Genomic DNA, 27016 nt, shown 5'->3' on the forward strand with positions numbered 1-27016 from the left:
TTTTGGAAAGCAGGTCTGGAGAAGAGGAGCGAGGAAACTGAAGGGGAGGTGTTGCGCTTTGCAAGGTGTTCTGGGAACAAGGAAGATGAAGTAGAAAGAATTTCATGTGCTGCTGGCTGGAGGAGGAGGTTCCGCTGAGAGACTGAAGGCCATGACTGCCTTTTGCTTTGGACCCAAGCTCACCGAAGCTAGGACATGAGCAATGGGGGGCACTCTTGGGGTGCAATATTCTGTGTCCCATCCATTGAAGGCTTTAGGTGTAAATATCTTTAAAATAAACAGTATTTCTTAAGGGCACTAGTCTATGCTGCAGCGTTCGAAACTCCCATTGTTCTAGGGGTGTTTTGAGACAAGGAATTTCATTAGCGAGAGCAGTTTCTGAGCTCTGGGAGCAGTACTGCGCCTATGATTTCAGATTAAAACTGCAGAGTGGAATGAAGGGAGGACCTTTTTCTCCCTCCCCACTCCAAGCACCTCTCTGAAGAGAAGAGACCCAATTCTTTATTAGGGGGGCAGGCAGGGGAAGCATGGGTTTGTTTTTTCATATGAAGACTAGACCATGTGAAAAATGAATATAAGATTTTAGCTGCCTTTCATTCATTTTCAGCTTTGTATTCTTGTTATTAAAAAAAGTGTGCCTAGACATTCCGTTGTTTCACCCATAACCTAGGTTTAAGGTGCCATTTAGCTTCTAGCTTTCATATCTCAGTTTCTAACATTGCTATGCTGTGCCTCGATTTCCCAATTTCACAACCCTGTTGCAGAGATTGCAGGTGGCATGCAGCCTTAGTAACAATACATTGGCTCACACATGCTGTCATCCTCCACACCCTTAGGGAAGGATTTCCCCCTCTCCCTGACTGAAAGGAAATTGTACTCTTTTAACCCCAAGTTACAAAACATGTTCTGCATCAAATAAATAGTATGGAGTGTGTTAGTTAAGCTCATATTTCTTATAAATGCACTCTAGCCTACTTATTTTTGCATTGTGGTATCCAATGAGGACTTTGTATTAGCAGAAGCACTTCTGCTAACACAACACTTCTACCAGTCCTCCTTTTCCATTTGCTGTCCCCTGTGTCATAGCTACCAAATATTTAGGAGTAGGTTTTAGGGAGCACAAGCAGATATGCTGGTAGGTGGGGACAGCAACAATCAGGTGCAGAAGTGGAAGCGCTTCTAATGCAAAGCCACTGTTGGATACAAGCCCTATATTGGCTTAATACATGCTGGGCATGAGAACTAGAGGAGTAAGGAAAAGGCATCATAGAAAAGATGGGTTCCAAAATGAGACTGGATGGAAGTAAGAAACATAGTACAGTATTGCACAGGTGTTCTGGGAAGCAGTTGAAGTATATGGAGCAGTAAGGAGGAGAGGCAGATTTTTTACCCTAGATTGTAGGATTAATCTACACTGGTGAATTATAACATTAAAATGTATTATAAAAATGTGACACCGGAGAGTGCTGTAGAGCAGCGATCTGTGGCCAATGGGAAATTGCACTGGAAGCTATATTTTTAAATAGCGTTTTCCAGATCAGTGTAGATCCGGCTGTAGTCTCCCTTCCATATATTATAACAGAGACCTTACTTACCATTAGCTGACTGCAACTGAACCTAGGAATTGTTTCTTATTTCACCTTCACCACATAGCCAATGTCAATGTCAAGCATTGGTATATACCAGGTTTTACAGCAAACTAGAGTCTATGAAATACTGAGTATACCTCAGGGACCAAGCCTTGGAGGAATCCCTAGTCTGTTGCAGCAAAAGCAAGTCTTGTGGCATATAAAGATTAACAAATTTATTGTGGTATCTGTTTTTTCAGATCAGAGAATCAGATGACTGAAGGTTTTTCTTAGTAGGCAGATAAATAGGCATAGTGGGGAGAAACTGTAAGCCAGGGGTCCCCAGACTTACCGTGCGGCGGGCCGGAGGGTAGGGGAGTGCGCGCGCAGCGGGCCGGAGGGCGGGGGAGTGCGTGCCCGTGCGCATGCGCACACGCACACGGGCGGGGGGAAAATCGCCGAAAATCGCTTGTGCGCATGCGTATGGGCCTCCCCCGACCCGGAAGTGCACCAGAAATGACCTCTTCCGGGTCGGGAGAGGCCCATACGCATGCGCACAAAGGATTTTCGGTGATTTTTTGCCGATTCTTTAGATCGTCGCTGCGCGAGCGGGCGGCGGGGGTCGTCGCGGGCCGGATTGGAAGGCCGATTGGGCCGCATCCGGCCCGGGGGCCGTAGTTTGGGGACCCTGCTGTAAGCCATGAAGCCCTATGTCTATGAAATGCAAGAGCTACAGTTTGTGATATTCAATGTAAAAGTGTATATAAGTTAACACAGTGTCTATTTACAATGGCGTTCATTTATGATATAATTTTTCATAGCTTTTTAATGTTAATTTAACAGCTGAAATGGATGGGAAGCAATTATCATGAGCCAGGGCTAAACAAATATAATTGAAAGTTACTGATAAACTCTAGTCCAGCAATTTTTCATTAGAGACTTCCTTTGAGGTGGTTATACCAAGTGTTTATACTAACTTAAATAGTATAGAAGTGCTAGGATTGGGAACTCCCATGTTCAAAGCCCCACTCAGGCATGAGGGGCTGAGCCGTAGCTCAACAGCAGAGCACAAGTTTTGTGTGTGAAAGGTTCCAGGTACAATCCCTGTCATTTACAAGTAGGCTTGAGGAAAGACTCCAGCATGACACCACAGAGAGCTGCTGTCAGGAGTGTAGAGTACAACACCAAGATAAATGAATGGTATTTATAGTATTTTCCTATTCACAATGGTCTTCAGTCTTCAGGGAAATCAACTACAGTAATCAACTTAGTTATAATTTGCTACACTAGCACTTTAAATCCAAGCTGTCTCCTACGGTTGTACTGAAAAATATTGTATAGACCACATGGAGGATTTCTGATAGATTTTTATCCATCAACTCTAGTGGAGCCATTCTAGTTCATTTGCTCATGTACAGAAATTAACAGTTACTGAAACATCCCCCGGTGTAGTCCTATCGATGACATTAAAAAAACAACCCGGCCCTCACTGCTTTTGCTTCAAAGCCGGGCACGTGACGCCACAGACGCTCTCCGTCATAAGCCAGCGGCGTGGGAAATTGTGCGAGCGGAGGGAGGGATTCCGCCTTTTCATTGGTCTGCTGGGGAGGGCACGAGCTCCCTGATTGGCCGGTGGCTCTGAATGTCGTCGAGGTGCATTATTGGGTAGGACCATGAGGCACGGAGGGCGCGGATTGGTCGGCGGCCAGCGCCTCAGGGGCCGACGCCGGCGCGCCGATTGGGCAGTACAGTCGGACTGGGCGGGCGAGCGGCCATGGCGTGGTTACTTGGGCCGCGCTGAGCCCGGCTCGCTTCTTTCTGTCGCATTCGGGGAAGGGGCGGCCGTCGGTGCCGCCGCCGCTACGGCAATGATGAAGGGCGCGCTGGCCAGCCCCGTGGCCCACGCCACAGCCATGCAGGAGACTTTCGGCTGCGCCGTCGCCAACCGCTTCCATCAGCTGCTCGACGACGAGTCCGACCCTTTCGACATCCTCCGCGAGGCGGAGCGGCGCAAACAGCAGAGCAAGAAGCGCGAAGAGGCGGCCGCCGCCCCCCCGGCCGGCAGGAAGCCCGGCCCGGGAGGAGCCGCCGCTGCCGCCGCCGCCGCCGCCAAAAGGGAATCCCAGAAGGAGCGCAAAGGCGCCTCTTTCCTGCAGCCGGAGAGCCCCCCAGCAGTGCCCGGTAGGGAAGGGACCAGGAGCGGGGACGGGGAGGGCGCCGCGTGCGCGCCTCCCTAGCGAGGGGTGGGGAAGCCTTGGGGAACGAGCCTCTTCCACCTCCCCCCGAGGAAGCGCGCCTAGGCTCGGGCTTTGGGTCGGCTGTCCTGCCCGCGACGCCCTTTAAACGAGGGAGCCCTTTGGGTTGAATGGGCCGGGGCGGGATAAGGAGAATCCGGATTCGCGACTGCAAATGACATTGGGACGGGATGGGGGGGCGTTGGAGCAGAGCAGGTGCGGTTCGAATTAATGGAGGCGCAGCAGCTGCCGCCCCGGCGATCGCCGCTTGGACCGACGCGGCACACCTGCCCTCCTCTCGCCCGAGGCGAGCGCGAGCGGCGCTCCCTTCCGCACAGGAGGGCTGCGCCGGCGCTCACCTCGTGGTCGGCTTCCGACTCCTCCCTGCGCGGGCCGTGGGCGACTCTGCCGGCTGCGGAAGGGCAGGGCCGCCGCCTGCGTACAAGGCGGGCGATTGTGGCGTCGGGCGGCGCTTGGGATGAGGGCGAAAAGTTGCGGCCGCGTCTGGGCTCCGCCTTCCCGTTCTCGTTCCGCGGGCTGGCCGGCGCCAAGAGCCTGCGAGTCTCCCCGCCCGGCATTGTCCCCAATTAATTCCGTCGGGGGGAAGTCGCTTGACGCCGAGCTGTCAAAAAGGGCTCGCTCGGCTGCCTTCAGGGCTCCTTAATTCCTTGGGGCTGAAGCCGATCTCCAAAGCCCTGAGCTCAGCAGTACCCGAAACGAGGGGTGCTCCTGCTAGAGAGCTTTCTTTGCTGCTCTTGAGCTGAAGGTTTGGAAACCGGCTTTGAAAACGCAGGTCCAATCAAGTTTTTGTCCCCTTGCTCTTTGCATGCCAAACTGCACTTGTGGCAGGAGTGCCAACTTGAATGAAAAATGGTGGGGGAGGGGGCAGATAATCGATCACACACACAATTTGAATGGTAATGCCCATCCAACTTGGGATGATGATCCCCCTCCAATATTGTATTGGAGGGGCCGAAGGGACCTCTGCCCCTAGGAGTTTGCTTCTGTGACTTGTGAACAACTCGGTTTGTGCAAGAGCCAGGATACAAATGTATGAGGCAGTAGGGGCAGTTGTATCCAACCCATGTGCCACTAGGAAGCCTGGATTGTGCTGAGAACCTAAGCTAAAACATTGGACACCTGACGATTCCCAGAGCAGGGCTGCCCCATGAAACATTGATGTGTTTTCCACCCTCACTTGCCAATTTATGAATACAGTAATGGCATTATTCGAAGGGAAGGATGCAAAGGAGTTCCCCAGGCAGGGTGCCACCTCAGATAACATGCTATCGTGTGTTGCCACAAAGGCTGTAGCCATTGGTGGAGCCATGCAGAGGGCCTTTCCCATAGATTTCAAGACCCAGGCAAGCAAATGTAGGTGCTCCCTCCCTCAAGTACTGCTGATGAACAAATACATGTATTTCTGTGAATCTGTCTCCAATTTTAATCCAGAACAAAAATGTGTGCCTTGTTAATCACTTGAAAAACATTGCAGCTTGGGATAACTAGTGTAGTAAAACCTAATACGCATATGCACTGCACACAGCTTAATATAAAATTTCATGATGTAAAGATTTAAGTAAAAAAAATGCACTGCAGAATGGTTTAGCAGGTCACTGAAATGTAAAAACTGGGTGTTAGACATTCATTCATACTTCAGAATATGTCTTGTACATATTGGATCAAATTATGTACACAATATGTATTTTTGCTGGGTGTCCCCAGTCTCTCACTTTCTATATCTTGACTCTTAACCAGTTTGTACTTGGGACTGGAGGAGCTGCCCAAAATCTTCATATGTCCTGTTTCTCCCTACAGACACACATATGCAGAGAGATGGGATATCCATGGACTACGGCAATTGTTTCATCACAGCAGCACAGTTTATCTGTCACACAATAACATGAGTTGGTGCAGCTGCCTGTGGTCGTGTGTTGATTGTAAATGGTCACACATCACATTCTCTGTGGAAATCTGAACCCGGCAGATCAGATGGAGAACATTTTATCATGTCTGTAGTGTCCTTGCTTCCTTCTCCATTAAATTTACTGTTCCACAGAAGAACAAAGGGGAAAGTATACAGACTCCTCTTTAGAGATGTGAATGCCTAAACTGTCTAGGGTGTAAACTAGAGGCGTGGAACACTTTATTTGGCCTAAGGATCACTTGGGGGGGGTGTCCTGGAGGCTGGTAGTGAGCAGCTGATGCCACTCTTAATATTTGTTCAGTGAGTTACAACCCCCCAACCCACAAGTGAAGGGCTTCCAGCCAAGCAATAGGTATTATCAGACGGCAAGGACACATTTTAGCCACGCAAAAAACTGCATAAGTTGCTTATGAGGTAATGTGGCTCTGTGGAGTTTTCAAAGGGCTAGAGAGAGATGCCTGGAGGGCCACATTCAGCCGCTGAGCCTGAGGCTTCTCACCCTTGGCCTAACCGGTAACATTGTCCAAAATCTGCAGGATTATGATCTGTTCTTCCCCTTTCCACAATGTATGACCCTATTGCTAATTGTGTCATATACATGCTAATGTTGGCTATGGAGCTGCCTAGCACAGTTGACTCTGATCGGCAGCTGCTGTTGAGAATCCCTGGCAGAGCTTGTTTCTGAGACTTGCTACACAAGACTGTTGAACTGAATATTTATTTATTTGTTGCACTTATAGCACACCCCGCCCCGCCCCGCCCCGCCCCCCACTGAGCGCCCAAGGTGACATACCCTTCCTCATTTTATCCCCACAACAGCCTGGTGAGGTGGGTTAGGCCAAGAGGCCCAAGTTCACACAGTGAGTTTCTCAACCCAAGTGGGAATTAAAACCGTGGTCTCCTAGGTCCTAGTTGGACACTCAGTAACCATGACACCACAGCAGAATGAACCTTGGAAGCAGATCTCCATGCAAATCACATTCCACTAAGCTTTGCTTTAGGTTAGGTTGATATCTCTTGAAGTCACACTATGTTCATTTTTGCCCCTCTCGAAATGGTGAAAAGGGGCTTTGAATAGTTATTAACTAAAAAGCAGTAGGGATTTAGTCATTTTAGAACTTTGTCCATTCTCCGTCAGTGCTGCTTTATTAATAAGTTTCCTTATATCTTCTCCCATCATATCAACAGGATGAGTGTTAGTCTTTGGTAGCTGTTAGCTTGTTTTCACATTTAATTTGTTAACTTTTTGTATGTTTCTCTGGGTCATTTTTCTCCCTGGGAATTGGCAGCTCTGTGCTCTTTTGATCCTTTCAGATGATAGCGTCTAAGCCAGGGGGCCCCAAACTTACCTCGCCGAGGGCTGGTGCCGCCAGTGCTGATTGCACTGTGGGCCGGAGCGCGCAGGAGCACGTGCCCATACGCGTGTGCACATGCCATTTCCGGCACACTTCCCGGTCGCTGGAACACGGGAAATAGCTTGTGCGCATGGGCCTTCTCCAGCCTGGAAGTGTGCTGGAAATGACACTTGCGCATGCGCACAAGCTATTTCTGATGCTCCAGCGACCCGGAAGTGGGCAGCCGTGCTGCGCCGGTAAGAATAGGCGGCGGTGGCGGGGGTCGCATAAATGAGCCCCGCGGGCCATAGTTTGGGGAAGTCTGATCTAAGCTATCCATTTCTGCTATCAATACATTTACATACAGGCTTGAAGAATCAAGCAACTCATAGTGTAACAAGACTTTTATACTGGTTTACTGGGATAGAATCCTCTTCTTAGAAATGACTGGTTCTGTTGTAAGAACAGATGAGCCCCCAACATTCTTGGGATTCAAATGTCTGGTCAAGGCATTTGAATGTCTTGCATTTAATGTCTTGCTGTGGTGTACTGCTGCTATAGTTTTCAGATTTCATGATTTAAACTTGAGTGGCATTGGTTTTTTTTAAAGTTGATGTTGGGGTTTTGTTTTGTGAACTACCGTGTAATCTATTGGGTGAAGAAGAATTGTCTAAAAACTCAACAGATAAATGATAAGTTTGGGCCCTAGCCCGAACAGTGGTCTGAAAGAGATTTGGGAGAACTTTGCTTCAATGAAATCTCTGAACATAATGGAAAATTCATGGGGGTCTTTTCTTTGGGAATGCCATTTACCTGGTCACATGCAACTTTAATCCAGGCATCATTGCTGATTTCTCCTCCCCCCCCCCCCCTTGTTCTTGCTACTTTGCGTGCTCCGTGTGGAGGGTGGTAAACGTTTGAAATCTAGGACTGCTTAGGTTTCTTTTTTTGCCAGTACAGTAGTTGAGATGCAAACTTAAATTAATGATAAAAACTGCAATCCTTTTTCAGGGTTGTAGAATTCGTTATACATTCAATTTCAGCTGTGTAGTCATAAGCACAGGCTTATTTTACTTGTAAAAATTACAGCCTTTAAAACGTATCTCTGTAATTATCTTAGGGTGTGTGTACACAAGCATTTTAATATGTATGAGATTCAGCTAACTCAAATAGGAAACCATATAATTATAAAAGTAAACCTCTTGGGTTGTAGAATAGCCCTTTGCTCGCTAAAGAGCTCTTAGTTCATTAAAACTTTTATCCTTTATGGCTTAAAATGCAGCTTCCTACATGATTATATAATGTAATATTATAGTGGGTATAATACATACTGAAGACGTCGAATGAATTGTTTGCCAGGGCATATTTATATAGTAAACATATGCATGCTATGTCCTTAATTTCTTAGACAATTTGTAGGTCTTAGCAGGGCTAGCCCAAGGCATTTTGGCACCTCAGGTGGACCCCAAAATGCCCCTCTCCTTGCTAGGGCAGGAACAGGAACAAGGGGGAAGAAAAACCGCTTGGCTCTGCTTGGTCATCAGTTGTTGATTCTGTGAAATGGCACTTTAGATGTCTTCATTCCAGAAAATTGCTGGGATACAGAAAATGCTAGCCCTGTGGAACAAGCCTTTATACATGCTGCTGCTTGGATTGTGGTCATTGGTAGCATGACAACACGGGCAGGATTCCTTTATGAAACATCTCTGGAAAAACAAGTTTTTCTTCCTCACATTGAAGGCTTGTAGGTAGTCACAGAAGATGAGAGATGAGATCTAACAAATTATGCAGAGAGGCCAAGGTGATGTAATGTCTCCCAACAGCCATTCCCCTTATTTTTCCCATATATTGAAAGCTCCAAGTTCACTGGGAACAGATCTCTTTCAGCGTGGTATCTCACTATGTCCTTCCAGTTGTTTTATGACTCTAACTATCTAGCAAATAAATAAGGAGGGTGTGATACTTAGCTGGTTGAGTGGTGGTGCCGTAACTTCTGATGCATGATCAATAAAAAATAAATCATAGCTGTTGCTGTTGTTTTCTTTATACCCTTCCCATCTGGCTGGGTTTCATCAGCCACTCTGGGCAGCTTCCAGAACATAAAAACATAACGAAACATCAGACATTAAGAAGTTTCTGATACGGGGCTCCCTTCAGATGTCTTCTAAAAGTTGTGTAGTTCTTTATGGGAGGGCGTTCCACAGGGCGGGTGCCCCTGCCGAGAAGACCCTCTGCCTGGTTCCCTGTAACCTCACTTCTCACAATGAGGGAACCGCCAGAAGGCTCTAGCCAAGGCCATTTAGGGCTTTAAAGGTCAGCACCGATGTTGAATTGTGCTCTGAAACATACTGGGAGCTAGTGAAGACCCTTTAGCGCCTGTTTAACCATTCTTGGCTTGCCCATTAAAAATTATGCAGATTTATTTCCTGCATCTAGCACATCTTCCTTGCAATCTGCAAACTCTCCTCATCTTCTTGCATAGATTTTTGCTGTGCACCAATACTTGTATTTTCTAAAAGGTGTTTAATATATAAATTGCACAAGAACTGCCCACTTGGATAGCTGAGCTTTCTTGCTGAGTTGCTTGTATTGAATTTGTAAAGCCCAATCAACAATAGTGAATGTTTGTTTGCTGTCAGTGGTATCTTTGAGCCAGATTTGGGCTTGAACATATTTTTTCTTTTTCTTTTTTGATTATCAGTTGCATACTGTCAAGCTTTATGCTGTACACTGAAAGTTGTAACACTTAACAATGGGCTGTGAAATTAAGCTGAACAATCACTTTTTAATCTACTTTGCTTAGATTTGGTGCACATAACATTTTGAAGTTTTGTTTAACTTACCGGTAGTTTATAGTTTGTACTTTGCATTTTGACCGAAGGTTTTCAAGGTGGCTTACAAAATAAAAATAGAAGTCATACTCAAGAGTGGACCCATTTACAACAGCGGACTTAAGTTACTTATGAGTAACTTCACCAATTTCAGTGGGCTTACTCTGTGCAGGACTAAATTGGAACCACTCATACCGTAGAATACATCTAGAGAAATACACTTCTAAACAAATAAAAAGTACATCAAGAAATTCAAGTGAGCAGCATAAATAGAAAGAAAGATAAAAATAGCTGGGCACTTATTTATTTTGTACAACTTGATAGTTTAAAAATAAACCCACCTCAATGTGGTTTACAAAAAGAATGAAACAAAATTATTGGTAATAGCAATATAAAATGGTTATTTAAAATAATTAAAAATTATTTATTTAAATTAGCACTAAACTAAAAATGCATTAAAACAAATCAATATTCTACATAACTTATTTATTTCCCTTCGTAAAGTATTAAGTATTAGATGTTAACATACGGTAGAAAAACAAACTGGCAGACACAGTTCAAACTACTGTACATTAGTTTGAACGACATCCTTCACTAACCTGATGCCTTCCCATTGTGTTGGAGTCCAGCCTCCATGCTGACTGGAGCTGATAGGGTTTGTGATCCAGGATATTGGAGGGCACTAGGATGATGAAGTGGGATGCAGGTGGCGCTGTGGGTTAAACCACAGAGCCTAGGGCTTGCTGATCAGAAGGTCGGCGGTTCGAATCCCCGCGACGGGGTGAGCTCCCGTTGCTCGGTCCCTGCTCCTGCCAACCTAGTGTTTCTGTGCGCTGCTCTGGTTCACCAGAAGCGGCTATGTCATGCTGTACGCCGGCTCCCTCTGCCAATAACGCAAGATGAGCGCCGCAACCCCAGAGTCGGTCATGACTGGACCCTTTACCTTTACCTTTAGGATGATGAAGACTGCTTTCAATCTGATTGGAATCTAGGTGTCTCAGTTAACAGCCGATAGCATTGTGTGATTCTCATAGTTCATCTGCCTAATAAAATCATGTTTGTTCTATACCCCACAGGCCAGAAGCGAGCTCCAAAAAGGGGAGAACAGCAGGGATGGAATGAAAACCGAGGCACAGAGGTAAAGCAAGATAAAGCTGAATGGAGACCTTCTTTCAGGGAGTACCGTCCTCATGAAATGGAGAGACAAGCGGAGTTAACACTAGAAAGGTATGCGCTGTTGAAGGAGGTATCAAATGGTACCCGAAAGAACTTTCAGAGCTCATTTTTCAAGCTACCAGTTGGCTAGATCTGTGACTGCTGGTTCCTAGAGATGTTCAACCACAAAACCAAGTCTTTATTTTCATTCTTTTCTTGGTTGGGTTATCCCCATGTGCCTGAGTCTTAGAATTCTAGACTGCATTACTCCTATTCGAGCTTCAAACTTGCTTTGAGCTAAATTGATTGCTTACATGACCTGGACTCGCATCGTATTGTAAATGTGACTCTGGTTTACAGTACGTATCTGGAGCAGATCGTTCTCTTCAAAAGACAATTCAGGCGGTTGTTTTATCACAGCAGTATGTAAAAAATAAAGAGAAAGCTCTTGAATTTCTGAATTGTTCTATCATACTTTGTGGTGTTGGGACTGCACCTAGATTTGTGGGTTGGTATAGTCATGGATTTTTATTTCTGTTTAAAGCACACCTTACAGTGTGTTGAACTCTAGTGGGAGGGGAGTGAAATGTTTTGCAACCTCTATCAAACTTTGGCTGCTCATTAGAAAAGAATTCAAACAGCAGCTCAGAAGCAGAGATGTCTTGTGTGAGGACTTCTACTTTTGTGCAGCAGCATACATGAAGTCCTCCCAATTTACATACCCCTGCAGGCCTCCATGCCCACATCGCATTCTGTTCCAGAGGGTTCCTTAACCTTTGAGAGCAGACAACAGGGGGTTTGTTGTTGTTGTTTAGTCATGTCCGACTCTTCGTCACCCCATGGACCATAGCACGCCAGGCACTCCTGTCTTCCACTGCCTCCCGCAGTTTGGTTAAACTCATGTTCGTAGCTTTGAGAACACTGTCCAACCATCTCGTCCTCTGTCGTCCCCTTCTCCTTGTGCCCTCCATCTTTCCTAACATCAGGGTCTTTTCTAGGGAGTCTTCTCTTCTCATGAGGTGGCCAAAGTATTGGAGCCTCAGCTTCACGATCTGTCCTTCCAGTGAGCACTCAGGGCTGATTTCTTTAAGAATGGATAGAATCATAGAGTTGGAAGAGACTACAAGGGCCATCCAGTCCAACCCCCTGCCAAGTAGGAAACACCATCAAAGCATTCCTGACATATGGCTGTCAAGCCTCTGCTTAAAGACCTCCAAAGAAGGAGACTCCACCACACTCCTTGGCAGGAAATTCCACTGCCGAACAGCTCTTACTGTCAGGAAGTTCTTCCTAATGTTTAGGTGGAATCTTCTTTCTTGTAGTTTGAACCCATTGCTCCGTGTCCACTTCTCTGGAGCAGCAGAAAACAACCTTTCTCCCTCTTCTATATGACATCTTTTTACATATTTGAACATGGCTATCATATCGCCCCTTAACCTTCTCTTCTCCAGGCTAAACATACCCAGCTCCCTAAGCTGTTCCTCATAAGGCATCGTTTCCAGGCCTTTGACTATTTTGGTTGCCCTCCTCTAGACACGTTCCAGCTTGCCAGTATCCTTCTTGAACTGTGGTGCCCAGAACTGGACACAGTACTCCAGGTGAGGTCGATAGGTTTGATCTTCTTGCAGTCCATGGGACTCTCAAGAGTCTCCTCCAGCACCATAATTCAAAAGCATCAATTCTTCGGTGATCAGCCTTCTTTATGGTCCAGCTCTCACTTCCATACATCACTACTGGGGAAACCCGCCGCTGCCAAGCCAAAGTTCCTCTGCTTCTCTCGCCACCTGGCACAAAGCCGGCTTCGCTTCCCTCAGTAGCCGGCGCCTGGCTTCAGGCGGCGGCTGCCGAGGGAAGCAGCTGTGTGCCAGGCTGCGGCGGGAGAAGCAGAGGAACCGCTTCTGCCACCGCCCGGCACTAAGCTGGCTTCCCTCTGTGCTGGGCGGCGGCGGGAGAAGCGGTTCCTCTGCTTCTCCCGCTGCCGCCTGGCACAAAGCCGACATCGGACGGGGCTTCAGAGAGGCCCAGCGCTTCTCCGAAGCCCCATCTTATGCTCCCGGGTGTCCGTGGCGTGGCGGGGGGGGGAGAAGTGGGGGAACGGATCCATTACTCCACTTCCCTCCCCTCTTCCCGCGCTACAGCCCTTTGTGTTCCACTGGTCTCTGCCGGTTGCCCCTCACCGGCAGAGACCAGCGGAACACAAAGGGGAACCAGCTGCAGCGCTGGAAGAAGGCAAAGGGAGATCAGCTCAAAAGCACTGACAGCTGTCAGCGCCTCTCAGCTGATGTTCCTTTGCCTTCTTCCCTTGCTACAGCTGGTTCCCCTTTTGCTAGACGAATGCCCCTTTTGCTAGGTTTTGTGATCGGAGGTTTTTATGGGCACGCTTCGCAAGACGAAGCGGCGGCCATAGAAAACCTCGTCGTCTTGCGAGGCAACCTCCAATCGCAAAACCTATTCCTATAGCGGAAAATTCGTCTTACAGGGCATTCGTCTAGTGAGGCACCACTGTACAGTCAAACCTTGGTTCTTGAACGGCTCTGTTTTTGAACGTTTTGGCTCCTGAATGCTGAAAACCCGGAAGTAAATGCTCCAGTTTTCAAACGTTCCTCGGAACTCAATAATAATAATAATAATAATAATAATAATAATAATAATAATAATTAATACCTTTATTGTAATTGTACAACCTGTGTACAATGAAATTAAACAAGCATCCGACGTGGCTTCTGATTGAGTGCAAGAAGCTCTTGTAACCAATCGGAAGCCGTGCCTCGGTAGCTGAACGTTTCGGAAGTCAAACGGTCTTCCGGAATGGATTACGTTCGACAACTGAGGTTTGACTGTATTATCAGGCCCTATCTGCTTTTTCAGTCTACGCCGTGTGTAATTTTAACGCGATTAAATGTATTGCATGTAACGCTTTGCTTTTCTATTGCATCTCAACGGTGTTAACCTATTGAAGATACGTTGGGTCAAGCTAAGGTGAATTATATTTCAGACCAATAGACCGATTTGATCGGGAAAGGCCAATGAGAGGTCGCGGGGGAGGAAGAGGTGGAATGAGAGGAAGAGGAAGAGGTGGTGGAATGAACAGGACTTTCAACGGCTTTGATCAAAGAGGGAAGCGGGAATTTGACCGACAGAGTGGGAGCGACAAAACGTAAGTGTGGTGGTCTAGTAGCTTAACAGCATCTTAGTGATACTTGGGGGTGGGTGTGAATTTGCATCTGTAACCAATCTTTTGGACAACTGTTTTATACAAATACCATATTTTTAATTTCCAAAAATGGGGACTAAAAAGACAATGGTTTATGTCTCTAGAGGAGTCAGAGCAGAAGACAAAAGGGGTGGAAGTGGACCTCGCAACTGGGGAGCAGTTAAGGATGATATGAGGTATGCCAGTGTTTTAGTAGTTATATCCTGGATTGTAGTCTTGTTGGAACATAGTTTCCAAGCTGTATGGTCATAATCTATCGTTTACGAACACCGCCTCCTAGCTTTCAGATCTTGCATCTAAGAAATTGGCAAAAATTCCAGAATCTTGTTGCTACCGTCTGTTTGCTGAGTGTGTGGATTCTGTTTAATGTTCCTAAAATTTCTGCTAAAAGTATTGTGATATTTCTGTCATCAAGTTACTGGCACACAATGCAATGTGCTAGTTTCCAAGACTGCTCTTGTTTGAGCATGCCCCCATCTCTCCAGTGAGACACGAAGGTGTAGTTATTCTGAACAGCCTGTATGAGTACACTACAGAGTATAGTTTTTGGTTACCGACGAGTTCACTTGGTGCTCTTAATGTTTCTACAGTGAGCTGGAACAGACTGCTCCTATGGAAGAGACCGCAGAAACAGAAGAGAATCCAGGAGCACCTGAAGGAGAATCTCCAACCAAGTATGGGCTGGTTTTGAACATCTTGCTCTTGTTGTTAAGTCATTATTGGAAAGCATGGCCCATTGTCTAGCACAGGGGTCAGCAACCTCTTTCAGCTGTGGGCCGGTCCACCGTCCCTCAGACCATGTGTGGTGGGCCAGACTATATTTTGAAAAAATAAATAAATGAATGAATTCCTGTGCCCCACAAATAACCCAGAGATGCATTTTAAATAATAGGACACATTCTACTCATGTAAAAACACCAGGCAGGCCCCACAAATAACCCAGAGATGCATTTTAAATAAAAGCACACATTCTACCCATGTAAAAACAGCAGGCAGGCCCCACGAATAACCCAGAGATGCATTTTAAATCAAAGGACACATTCTACTCATGTAAAAACACGTTGATTCCCGGACTGTCCGCGGGCTGGATTTAGAAGGTGATCATCCGCATCCGGCCCACGGGCCTTAGGTTGCCTACCCCTGGTTTAGCATCATGCAAGTGGTGCAGATAAAATTTGGGCAAGCTGCACCTTGCATAGAGTGTCAATGCAACATTCTACAACAGGCTTGCCCAAGTTGTGACCCACACTGGGTGACTTCATCAAAAAAATAATAGTGGCAGGCTATGTGATAAGTACCTGGCAATGTTACATTTGTAGCTGATCTTATTTCTGTTTGGACCCCTTGAAATTAATGGATATGAGTAATGTAGGTTCATTAATTCTAATGGACCTGCTAGAGTGTGACTTAAGTTAGATACAAACCTTGGTGCATATAACTCCTTGTGCAAATTCTGACTTTATAAGACTTGCATTTCTTTCCTTGGCAGCTAAACCTAATTTCCTGTTTTAAAGCTTTTCTGATAACTGAGGTCTCATGAAACAGTTAAGGCAGATAATGCACCATCAATCAATCAATCAGTCAATCAGTCAATCAATACGCCCCAGCAACTCTTCTCTGGTTGGTGAAGATTGCATTTAGTGTTACATTTGACAAGACTCCTTTCCCAGTTAGCTATTTCCATTGTGTAACTGGCAGCTGAATTATTGCCACAGCCATAACATCCATGTTCTGTTCCATCCAAGTACTCTTATCAAATACCTATATTGTTCTGCGAAATATACCCATCCAATGGGCTATGTCGGGCTAACTCCCTGCAGGGAATAAGAACTATTATCTGTTTCTCTTTCCTGTGGCAAATGCTTGACATAGGTATATATGAGCATGCAAGCTCTGTGGGTTAGATGGATATCTCAGATGTTTCTTGGCTGTACTAGGCATACAGCTAGTAAACCTAATGTACTTATAATGGTTTTGATCTTGGACTTGCTGTAGCAATACTGAACAGCAAATGTCAGTGTTTTAGAAACTGGTGAAACGAGTTTGCAATATTGAAACAGTAAGGTTCAGGTGTATCTTTGACTCGTATAGTAGGTTAAAAATAGTGGTGGAATCCTGTAGACCAGGAGTGACTAACCTTTTGGGGGGGGGCTGAGGGCCATTTTTGCTGTTGGCCAACTTTCTGAGGGCCTCATGGCAGCAGTGGGCAGAAGCAATAGTGGGCATGGTCAAAAGTTTGTGGATATGAATGCTCACACAAATAGGCAGGCACATGTGGCTAGAGTACCAGTGGGTAGACACCCAGAGAGTTAGAGGCAGGCAGATGCATCCTGAGGAGCAGGAAGTGTGCTTTTCCTTCCCATTGCGGTGGTGGGCAATAGGTTCCTCTCCTTCCAGCACAGCCCTGAGATGATGAGCTAGAGGGAATCTCTGAAGAGCAAAGCGCATGGTTTCCCTTTCCAGTGTAGAACTGTAATGGGGAGGAAAGCCTTCTGTTTACCTTGCAAAGGTCCAGCTCCTTCCTTTTGCACACCATTAAACAATAAGGAGTTGGCTTATACAGAATTTTACTCCATTGGTCCGTCTAGCTCATTATTGTCTACGCTGGTTGGTAGAGGCTCTCCAGGATCTCAGATGACATGTTCCAAGCTCTGCCTGTAGACACCAGAGATTGAACCTGAGACCTTCCATTTGCAAGGCTATGCTCTGCCAATGAGTGATAGCCCTCCCCCTGATTGCTATAAGATCCTAGCTCCTTCCTGTTTCTCTGCTGGCATGCAAGTGGAAGGAGAGGCATATTTGCAAGGTTTGGGAAAGGGTTTTCCTGCACTGTGTTGGAGAGAATTGCAGCCAGCTCTTCAGAGATTGCTCTCTGAACAGCAGACAGCACACTTTATATCCTCATTGCAGGGATCTGCTGGTAAGAAAAGTTCTTTCCCCAGCTCAGTGCTTTGATGGGGAGGAAAATGATGACCTGCTGATCAGCCCTGGGCTTACTACTTTCCCCAGGAGTTGGTGGGCTACTTGGCTTGGTGGACTTCAGGCCATTGGATTCTTCCCTCAACCCTGCTATAGAGGTCTGCACAGTGGCACCTTGGTTCTCAAACTTTTAATCCGTTCCGGAAGTCCGTTCCAAAACCAAAGTGCTCCAAAACCAAGGCACGCTTTCCCATAGAAAGAAATGCAAAGATGGATTAATCTGTTCCAGACTTTTAAAAAAACAAACCCTGAAACAGCAGCTTAACATGAATTTTATGATCTAACGAGACCATTGATCCATAAAATGAAAGCAATAATCAATGTACTGCAGTCAGACAATCAGTAGCTGAACTGGGTTCCCACACAGTCACAGAAACAAGAGAGCTGCAAAAACAAAAACGCAAAATAAATAGCAAAAACAAACAGTCCTCAGCATAACACTCAAAGCGGAAGCATGGCACTCAAAACAGAAGCGTAACACTCAAAACGGAGCACATTCGGCTTCCAAAAAAAGTTTGCAAACTGGAACACTTCCAGGTTTGCTGTGTTTGGGTTCCAAGTTGTTTGAGTACCAAGGCGTTAGAGAACCAAGGTACCACAGTATTGGAAATCATATTTTGAGTTCCAGAAGTTTGAACACATGGGGGAAGTATTGACATGCTCAGGGGAACCTCAAGGTCTGCATGCAGGAGTTGAAAAGAAAAATCTTCAGGACTCCATTTCAGTTACCCCATTAGTTCTCTGTATACTCAATGGAGTGCAGTCTGTTGTGGTGGAATGGAGTAGCCTGGAAGGGGGAATGGCTGGATGGAACAGCAGCATTCCATACTGCAATAGTTTGTAGCAGCTTCCTCTCACTGGTACAAGCTCTGCTTACCGTTGCTTATAAAGGAAAGCTTCACTTTCAGTGCTCTGCGCCTTCAATTGTACTCTGCCTTTCCCTTTGTGCCTTCTTAGAGGCTAATGGTTTTTACTTTACAACTATAACCCCTTAGAGTTGCTGAAGGGGAGCCTGTGGAAGAAGTAGTTCAAGAGATGACGTTGGATGAGTGGAAAAATCTTCAGGAGCAAAGTCGACCAAAGCCTGAATTCAACATCCGGAAGCCTGAAACCACTGTTCCTTCTAAAGCAGTGGTGATTCACAAGTCAAAATACAGAGATGATGTAAGCAAAAACTTAGATTTTAAAGGGTTCTTCCTTTCAATCCTATGTTGTTGTTTTTAAATGGCTTTATTATGCTGAAACATACAGAGACAGTCTGAACAGATGAAACATCATTAGATTATCTTGCACGTATTGGGAATTGCTCAGGTTTTTTAAAATTCCAGCAGTGTTTTTCTGTTCTTGATGGCTCAGTCATATTGCCCAGACAAGCTTTTTTCCTTTGTCTTGTTTGCTACTTTGAAGACTTGTGATGCAGAGTTTGAAATCAAAACTGAAATATGTGGGTTTTCTGAAACTTTTTTGAGTGCCAGGTGTCTTTATGATTTGTATTGTGGTGTGACTGCCAAAAATTATGATACGCACACCCCATACATACTTCATGAGGGCTTTTCTTGCATTGTTCCCTATATTTTAGGTTTTAAATAAAATACAGTGGTACCTCTGGTTAAGAACTTCGTTCTGGAGGTCCATTCTTAACCTGAAACTGTTTTTAACGAGGTACCACTTTAGCTAATGGGGCCTCCTGCTGCAACCGCATGATTTCTGTTCTCATCCTGAGGTAAAGTTCTTAACCCGAGGTACCACTGTAGTGTCATTGCAAATAAAATGGTTGTAATTCTTCATAGTTGCATTGAGGATTAGATGATAGGCAGATTCTTCTCAAAAGCACCAATATTTAAGCTTATAAGACCCAGGCAACTTCCTCTGCAACACCTAATAAACCACAACGCTTTGATTTAAGGGGGCTATTCCTTGTGCTTTTATTGAGCTTAGAGCCCAAGAAAAAGCGTCATGTGAATTGCCAATGATTATTAATAAAATGTAGATTTTTATTTAAAAAACTGATCATTTCTGTGATGTACAAACCATGGTTAAAAGTATTTACAGTGTAGCATCTCCGGCAGAGCACATTGCAAAGGACAAAAAGTTGGCTATTAAAATGCCAAGGTAATAGGAGCGTCCTGCAGCCAATTGGAAGCTGTGCCGGATGTTTGGCTTCTGAAAATCGTTCAAAAACCGGAACACTCACTTCCGGGTTTTGATAGTTTGGGAGCCATTTTGTTCGGGAGCCAAAGCGTTTAGCTTCCAAGGTACGACTGTAAAATGTTTAACAGTGTTAGTACACTTTTGAGAGCAACTTGTCATTAGCGCCAATTTAAATAAAAGAGCTGTCTCCTCTCACAGCAGGCATAGGGAAATTCGGCCCTCCAGATGTTTTGGGACTTCAACTCCCATCATCCCTGACCACTGGTCGTGTTAGCTAGGGATGATGGGAGTTGTAGTCCGAAAACATCTGGAGGACTAAGTTTCCCCAGGCCTACTCTAAATACCCTTATAGGTCTCCACTGGGTCAAAAGGTGTGGTGAGAACATTGTAGCAATTTTTGGGTTGTTTTGTTTTTAAGCTGCAACCGTTTCCTTTTCATGTCCCCCTTTCATAGCTCCTAGGAAGCGTCTGGTGGGTGCTCCTTTTTGGGGGGAAAGAATTCAGGTTGTGTGTTTATAATCTAGATAAATTCTGTTCTAGGTGCTGAAGGAGGATTTTGAGGACGATGCTCACTTTTTCCGGAAAGCAGCAAATGACATCACTTCTCAGCTGGACATTAATTTTGGGAACCTGCCTCGTCCGGGGCGTGGAGCTAGAGGAGCCCGGGGAGGTCGCGGGCGTGTCCGGAGAGTTGAGGACTCAGGAGGACACAGGCCAGAAGTGATGGTAATGCTTCTTATTAGTGTGTTGTGTTAAGCCCTCCTTCCCAGGTCTAGCAAATGCAGACTGAGCACTTCACCACAGTTTAGACCAGGGGTCAGCAAGGTTTACCTCGCCTGGGCCAGTTCACTCCAACAGAGATCCCTCTGGGCTGGATTGCGCATGCCCGCAATTTCCAGCGTCTGCGCAGATGTGATTTCCAGCGTCTGGGTCTATGTAGACGTGATTTCCGGCACCGCGGAAGCGAGTCCTTGCGCTGTGCTGGTTCAGTACAGCATGTGGGGACTCGCTGAGCGGGCAACTCTGTTTGGGGGTGGCTCATGGAACAGTTAAACGACCCCTGTGGGCTGCTTGTGGCCCATGGGCCTTAGGTTGCTGACCCCTGGTTTAGACAAATCACTCAAACTCAATTATGTAGATTTGTCAAATTCTCAGGAACTTTTTTTAAAAAACCCATTGGGAATAAAATGGGTTAGGAATTCATCTGAGTTCTCTAGTAGTTTGGGGGAAATAGAGTGTTTGAGACCTGTCTGTAGTCTCGAGAGGCAAGGAAATCTAAATTTATGAGCCCACTGCTGATTCAGGACCACGGCTAACTGATGGGCTGACCTGTCTGGGTGGAAATTAGGAGTTTTGTTTGTGAGGATGCCATAGCAGGCACTGTTGGTGGGGGAAAGAGCAATAAAGTAAGGAGGCAGAATTTAGAATACCGTAAAACAAAGGAATAATTCCACTTCTATCCTGCCATTGCAAGTTTGGCCATAGATCTCTCCCTTCCCCTTTTATTCTCACAGCTCTTGAGGTAGGTAGGCCAAGAGTGATTGACCTAAGGACGCCCAGTTGAACTTCTTGTGGTTGAATTGTGGTCCCTTTTAATTCTAATTCAAATGGAAATGCTATAGTTGTGAATTTTCAGACTCTTCAGAATTTAAGAACTTGGCCTTTACAAATTATTTTTTAAAAATAATAATAATCTGAGCATGCAGGAGAAATCCTATATACCTAATGTACACAGACCCTGCCCATCCATTGTTTAATAGAGGCTTACAGTAAATAATACTTGGGTTTGAAGGTTGCAGTGCCATAATGGAAACTGAGATGTACAATTTGACTGAGATGTCAAATTTTATGAGCATCTCAGGATCTAGATAACACCGCCAGTTATTATCTAACTAGCAGAAAGGTTTTGAGATGTGCTCTTCTTCCTTTTAGATGCACACCACTGCTCCAAACCCCGATGACCCCGAGGATTTCCCTGCTTTAGCTTGAAAGAACTGAATAATGGCGCCTCAAAAGTAGCTGTGACGATAACAGCTCTATGTTGCTGTGGAAGAATATCATCCAAGCCTACAGAGAGAGATGACTTATGTGTGTGAATTTTGCACTTCTATTGTGTTAAGCGCCTAGACCTATCCTGTGGGCTAGGAGGCAAGGTTGAGCACCACTGTTTGGGGATTAGCTTTGTGAAGGCTTATGGTATCATACGTGAGGGCTTTCAAATAAAGGTTCAAGGTGATGGTGTCAAAACAAGTACAGAGGGATGTCTCTTTGTCCATGGTGTCACAAATGTACGCTATACCAGATTGGGTGGTTTTTGGGTTGTTGAAAAGAAGATTGTTTTGAGACTTGATGGCAAAACCCCATAGGCACTTGGCAGCTGTTTTTCTGACCTGAGTGAAACGTACCGGTACCTTCGCCTATGCAAGCAATTGCACAATTTTGAGAGGTTAGCAAATAAAACAAAAGCCTGCTCATTGATTGGGGTGTGAGGTGGTAATTTTTCACAGCAATAACTTTTCTGACTCCATAACACTTGGAAGCTGCAAGCTTGTTCCGTTTCCAGTTTGGAGAGTGGATTTTTTCCTGTGGGTGTCTTGGGAGTGAAGGTGACCAGAGAAATAATTGGAAAGCCGTGTGGGTGGGCTGGATCACTGCAGACTGCTGGAGGGGTCCTGCAATGCGGGAATGTTCCCTCCATCAATAAACATTCATACATACAGAAACTTGATGAGTCCAGGTTAGAACTCTTGTTCTCTTTGGAGGGTGGGGTTTTTTGTTTTTTGTTTTGGTATGGCAGTGTGTTCCTTCCTATGAAACCACACTTGAAGCTACCTGGCCTTAGACAACTTTAAACCACTTCCATGAGGCTACTGACATATGAAAGTTTTATACAGGATTAATCTCCTTGATCAATCCATCACTACTCATTGGCATTTCATCTACAATCGTAACAGCCTTCATGTGCTTTCTTGAGCCTTCTGAAATTGCACTGGGGTGTGTTCATCCAGTTTGGGACTAGGCCTTGCCAGCTTCCTTGCCTAATTAATGAAAAAATAGTTTTTAAAAGCCTACCTTATTTTGCAGGAGTTACACTAATCACTGTTGATAATTTAGGTGTGGGTACTTGTGATTGTTGTACTTGGGCATTCACTTTGAAATAATCACTCAAGTAGCCCCAGGTAAGTGTTATTCTGTAATGCATGTGAATTTAATTATGGCTCCCTTGCAGCTAATACAAATTCCTTCAGAGAGACAGTCTACCAAGAAATTGTTTTCCCATGTATGGAAAGGACCAGTGTTTTTTTTTTTTTATACCAACACTACACATTGCAGAGCCTGATATAAGCAATATATTTTATTTGTATACAATTCTCTTATATGTCAATATTTATATAATCAAATTACACTGGTTTAATAAGAAACACACACTATCAATCAAATTTCCAAGATAGCATTAATTTACCCTTAAAATACCTTTAGCAAAATAAACTTCCTTTCTTGATTTCTTTAAAAAATATTATTTTTTGCTTTAAAAAAAGATGAGCATACACCACGTTTGGAACAAATGATCTGTACAAGAGTTTCCAAGGCAATACATATAAAAACTGTAGGGCAACATAACTGGGAACTACAAGTGGCAACTTGGTGGGTGGGGGGAGGCTATGTTTTTGTCCAGTTTTGAAACAGCACAGCTGTTGTCTTAGCAGGTGAATGTTTGAGAATGACCTTGCCCTAAGTTGGCAAGTTTTAAAATTGTGCCGCAGTTGTGATAAACCAGTACTAAGTTGGAATAATTTCATTTTGGGGTGGTGCGTACGTATAAGGCTAAAATGGCATTCATTTAATAGCTCTATAAAAGCCCAAACTAAGCAAATGATGCAAAAGAATTGTGAACCCTCTTTGGTTTACAAGCCTGGAAAATGCAACAAGCCCCACTATAGGCACAATAAAGGATTGAGAAACACAATAATATATTTTCCAGCTGACTTGCCAGACTGTGTTCCTCAAAGATGGTTTGAAATGTGTAAGACCTGGAACGAGAGTTCAGCAAAAACTACCAAACTTAACATGAAGCAAGAGGTGCCTTAAATTGGAGCATTGATTTTCAAGTGGCTGCTGTTGGCAATGGCACTCCAATCATTTCTATTTGTGTTATGAAGGAACAGGATAATTGTGTGTGAGAGAAGTGTGTACAGTATAGCAAAATGTTCAGGGCTTAAGAGGAGTCAGCTCTCCAAAGTTTGGTGGCTAATAGCAAATGCAATTCCGTACACACAGGGCAGTAAATACCACTGAAAACAGTGGGGCTCCTAAGCAAACATGCCCAGGCTTGGGCTGTTAATGATTGAGCTCCTCCATGCAACTTAAAGGTCTTCTAATCTTTATAGGCCAACATTTAAGGTTTTGAGTGTGTGGAGTGGAAGTGTGGCTGAAGAAAATCTGGAGAGAAGCCAGCTAGTGAAACAGTAAGTTGTGTGGACTAACAACAGTTGTGGACTGTTAAGTAATCTTTCCTTCTATCAAGCCCTTGCTGCCAAGCTCAAGCATACCTTGCAATTCAGTCTTGATTGTCAACCTCCCAGGATCCATCTGTCTTCTCCCATGGGGCATCTTAAGCATTTCCTCTTAAGTTAAAGCAAAAGGCTGGCATGGACTCTGCCTACCCTACACTGCAAGAAGCTACCAAATAGCACCTACGTTCAGGCCTCAGATAACTGAAATATTGACGCTTGTCTGTTTTTAGTAGTTGTATTTTCTACATTGGCTAACCAGTAAATTAGTGCAATATTTTCAAAGGCAAGAGGAGGAGCTCTTTCTTCTAAGGTTATGTTGTAAAGAGGAATTGCACTCCCAAACTTCAAGGAAACATTTGAGTCACTGAAGGAGAAACCCCACTAAGTAAAATGGGGGATTGATGATCTTTTAAAAATGAATATCATCCCTAAGATCTGAATTTGCCCAAAACTGATTAGTAGACAATAGTTTCTTTTTTCCCAGCAACTTGGAGAATTGACAAGCCAAGGCTATATATCTAGTAGGCTGTGATCTCAGCTAAACTTCATCCCCTGCCTAATAGGATTCTATAGGCTTACATTTTGGAACTCAAAGGTAATTAACATGGAATCATGTTGGAAGGGACCTCAAGCCTCATCTAGTCCATAACTACTGACCATAACTGGTAGCAACGCCCATTGTAAGGAAAGGCCAGAGTTGCTGTTCTAAAAGAAATTATATTCTCATGAAGCAACTGGGCTTAGTTTTATATATATATATATAATAAGTTATGGTTCCATATAAACTACCTTTTCACATCCTAAAATTAAGGCCCTTTGGTATACAAGTGGACTGATACTCAAGATTAGGGGTCGGCAAACTTTTTCAGCAGGGGCCTGGTCCACTGTCCCTAAGACCTTGATTTTTTTGGGGGGGGGATGAATTCCTATGCCCCACAAATTACCCAGAGATGCATTTTAAATAAAAGGACACATTCTACTCATGTAAAAACACACTGATTCCCAGACCGTCCATGGGCTAGATTTAGAAGGCGATTGGGCCACATCCGGCCCCCAGGCCTTAGTTTGCCTACCCATGCTCAAGATTAACGCGGCACATTTTCTCATTATTTTTAGCAGACTGTATTTGGATCCTCTCATTCGCCTAGCTCTACTGGACAAGATAAATACCCAATATGAAATGAGTAGCAGCAGGAGGCTAGGCCCTGAGAGGCTTCCCAGTTGTAGATCCGTTGGGCAGAAGGTGGCTTGGTCCAATGACCAAATAGCTGGGGATGATGAGAGTTGTAACCCAAGCATTCCAAAAGTCCAAAGTCCTTACATTCCAAAGTCCTTACTCAGAAATCACTTTTGCAGAGTAAGAGGGGTGGGGACTGGAGCTCACCTTTTGGTAAGTCTAGTATTTGGTACCATGTACACAGGCTGTGAAACCAAATATTGGCTCTGTCAGTCCAGCATGATTTAGAAACATCACATTATTTCAAATCATCTCCACACATGAAGCCTGCAAATTCTTAAATGAAAGCTGCTACACCATGGAGAAATTTTATAGTAACATGAAGCAGCACGGTGATTAGAATGCTGGAAGTTACAGGCCATGAATAAGGGAACCAATTTTACTGAATGTGTTAGTTGTGGCAGTGAGAATTCAATCAAAACATATTCATGAAACTCCAGTTCACCTCTTGGCAACTGTTAGCAGCAACTTCTTCATTGAAACTGATGGTTAGCAGCTTGCTCGATGTCAATGGCTAGCAGTCTCTTAGTTTTAGGTCTCTTTTGCTAGCCCCACAAGAGCCAGGTCAGATACTCCCCCACCCCCCAAAAAAGCCAAATCCTAAGGCACAAAACCACCGCCCTACTTAAAAAGTAGTAGCAAGATAGCTTAGGATGCTCCAGGTACACTTTCCTCCAGAGCTGCTACTGCTTCTCCATTAAAAAGGTAATGAATCATTTAAAGCTGCAGTGTGTCAGACAAGGGGAGCAAAGAGGCTATTTTCAACTCCAGTCAGAGCTCAGTGCTAGAGCCCAGGCATTTCTATTCAGAAGGTCCAGGTTCAATCTCTGGCTTCTCCAGGTAGGGCTGGCATAGAGACTCCTGTCTGAATCCCTAGGTAATGCTGTAGGCCAGGCATGGCCCAACTTGGCCCTCCAGCTGTTTTGGGACTACAACTCCCATCATTCCTAGCTAGCAGGACCAGTGGTCAGGGATTATGGGAATTGTAGTCCCAAAACAGCTGGAGGGCCATGTTTGGCCACAGGCCTGCTGTAGGCTTTTATAGACATGAGATGGTGTGCGTAAATATCTGCAAAGAAAGAAAAGTTACTAGGAAGCTCTCCTTGCTTCCTGCATTTTGGCCCAAGCCAGTAGTGTTAGGATGATTTTTTCTCTCTCTACCTGCACAGGAGAGCAACCTTCCAGAGTGGCTCTAAAATACGGCACATACAGTCTTTACATGTAAATTAGAAGCAGTAAGCAACACAACAGGCAGTGGTGTAACTTGAAGAGAGAAAAAAAGAAAACCCAGAAAACAAAACCATGAAAATAAATCACACTTTGTTACCACTTGATAAAAATCCTACTAAAATTAGGATAGTCATACTTGTATGGAGCTATTTATGAGGGGGCGGGTATCACTTCTCTCCACCTAGGAAGAGAAATTACATTGATAACTTACACCTGTCATTCCAAATAGCTAAAATGCCACAGTCGTCTTGGTGGTTGACAGAAGCTAGATGATTGCCATCACATTTTATACATGAGCGCTGTACAGAAAAGAAAGCTCTTTTGATAACAAGAGTTATTCAGACCGAAGGCTAAAATTTACACGCCGCTTTTTATATTTGAGAATAATTTCCTAGCATTAAAAGTAAAAATGGTACAGTTTACAGTAATTTAGGGTCCTCACACAAAAGTTCTCTTCACAAAACTAAAACTTCTTCAAACTAAATACAAAAAATAGACCACTGCTTCTTTTTTTTGTTTTACAAAAAATTTCTTCTAATTGTTTTAATTAGCAGCAATGTCCTTTTGTTTCCCTTGCATCCTCTTCCACTCTGATTGCTTTTAACGCAACACAGTCCTGGTTCTTGGGTTGGGAGCACTGCT

At 44.7% G+C, this 27016-nt stretch overlaps 2 protein-coding genes across 14 annotated transcripts in view; one reads left to right on the forward strand and one right to left on the reverse strand.

Annotated features, from left to right (window-relative positions):
* Window positions 1–3315: 3315 nt before the first annotated feature.
* On the forward strand, window positions 3316–21871 carry HABP4 (hyaluronan binding protein 4). 2 transcript variants are annotated; one of them, XM_035099514.3, is made up of 8 exons: window positions 3316–3749; window positions 10971–11121; window positions 14045–14206; window positions 14368–14439; window positions 14854–14937; window positions 18238–18406; window positions 19934–20119; window positions 21326–21871. In XM_035099514.3, the coding sequence occupies exons 1-8, from the start codon at window positions 3437–3439 to the stop codon at window positions 21380–21382; spliced, it is 1194 nt and encodes a 397-aa protein (XP_034955405.3). In that variant the 5' UTR covers window positions 3316–3436; the 3' UTR covers window positions 21383–21871. The 2 variants fall into 2 exon arrangements, with proteins under 2 accessions (XP_034955405.3, XP_034955406.3); XM_035099515.3 differs by lacking the exon at window positions 14368–14439.
* An 857-nt stretch (window positions 21872–22728) lies between these two features.
* The window catches only part of CDC14B (cell division cycle 14B), a 56365-nt gene continuing 52077 nt past the window's right edge, over window positions 22729–27016 (reverse strand). For 6 of the 12 annotated variants that reach the window (XR_009558310.2, XR_015946146.1, XR_015946147.1 and 3 more), the window contains one exon: window positions 26726–27014. Coding sequence is in view for 6 of the 12 variants with exons in the window: in XM_035099508.3 (XP_034955399.1) it covers window positions 26975–27014 (40 nt within the window). In the remaining 6 variants the exon portion in view is untranslated. Of the gene's footprint in view, window positions 27015–27016 lie in introns of all 12 variants that reach the window. The other 6 variants (XR_009558312.2, XR_015946148.1, XM_060280109.2 and 3 more) reach the window with 2 other exon arrangements.

The sequence above is a fragment of the Zootoca vivipara genome, chromosome 10 (assembly GCF_965207765.1).
Source record: "Zootoca vivipara chromosome 10, rZooViv2.hap1.1, whole genome shotgun sequence".
Lineage (NCBI taxonomy): Eukaryota > Metazoa > Chordata > Lepidosauria > Squamata > Lacertidae > Zootoca > Zootoca vivipara.

Bases quoted from the DNA above. Each gene is read 5' to 3' on its own strand.
- HABP4 (XM_035099514.3), top strand. From the start codon at position 3,437: ATGATGAAGGGCGCGCTGGCCAGCCCCGTGGCCCACGCCACAGCCATG. The intron at 11,122-14,044 runs GTATGCGCTGTT...ATTATATTTCAG, and splicing joins GCGGAGTTAACACTAGAAAG to ACCAATAGACCGATTTGATC. The intron at 18,407-19,933 runs GTAAGCAAAAAC...ATTCTGTTCTAG, and splicing joins AGTCAAAATACAGAGATGAT to GTGCTGAAGGAGGATTTTGA.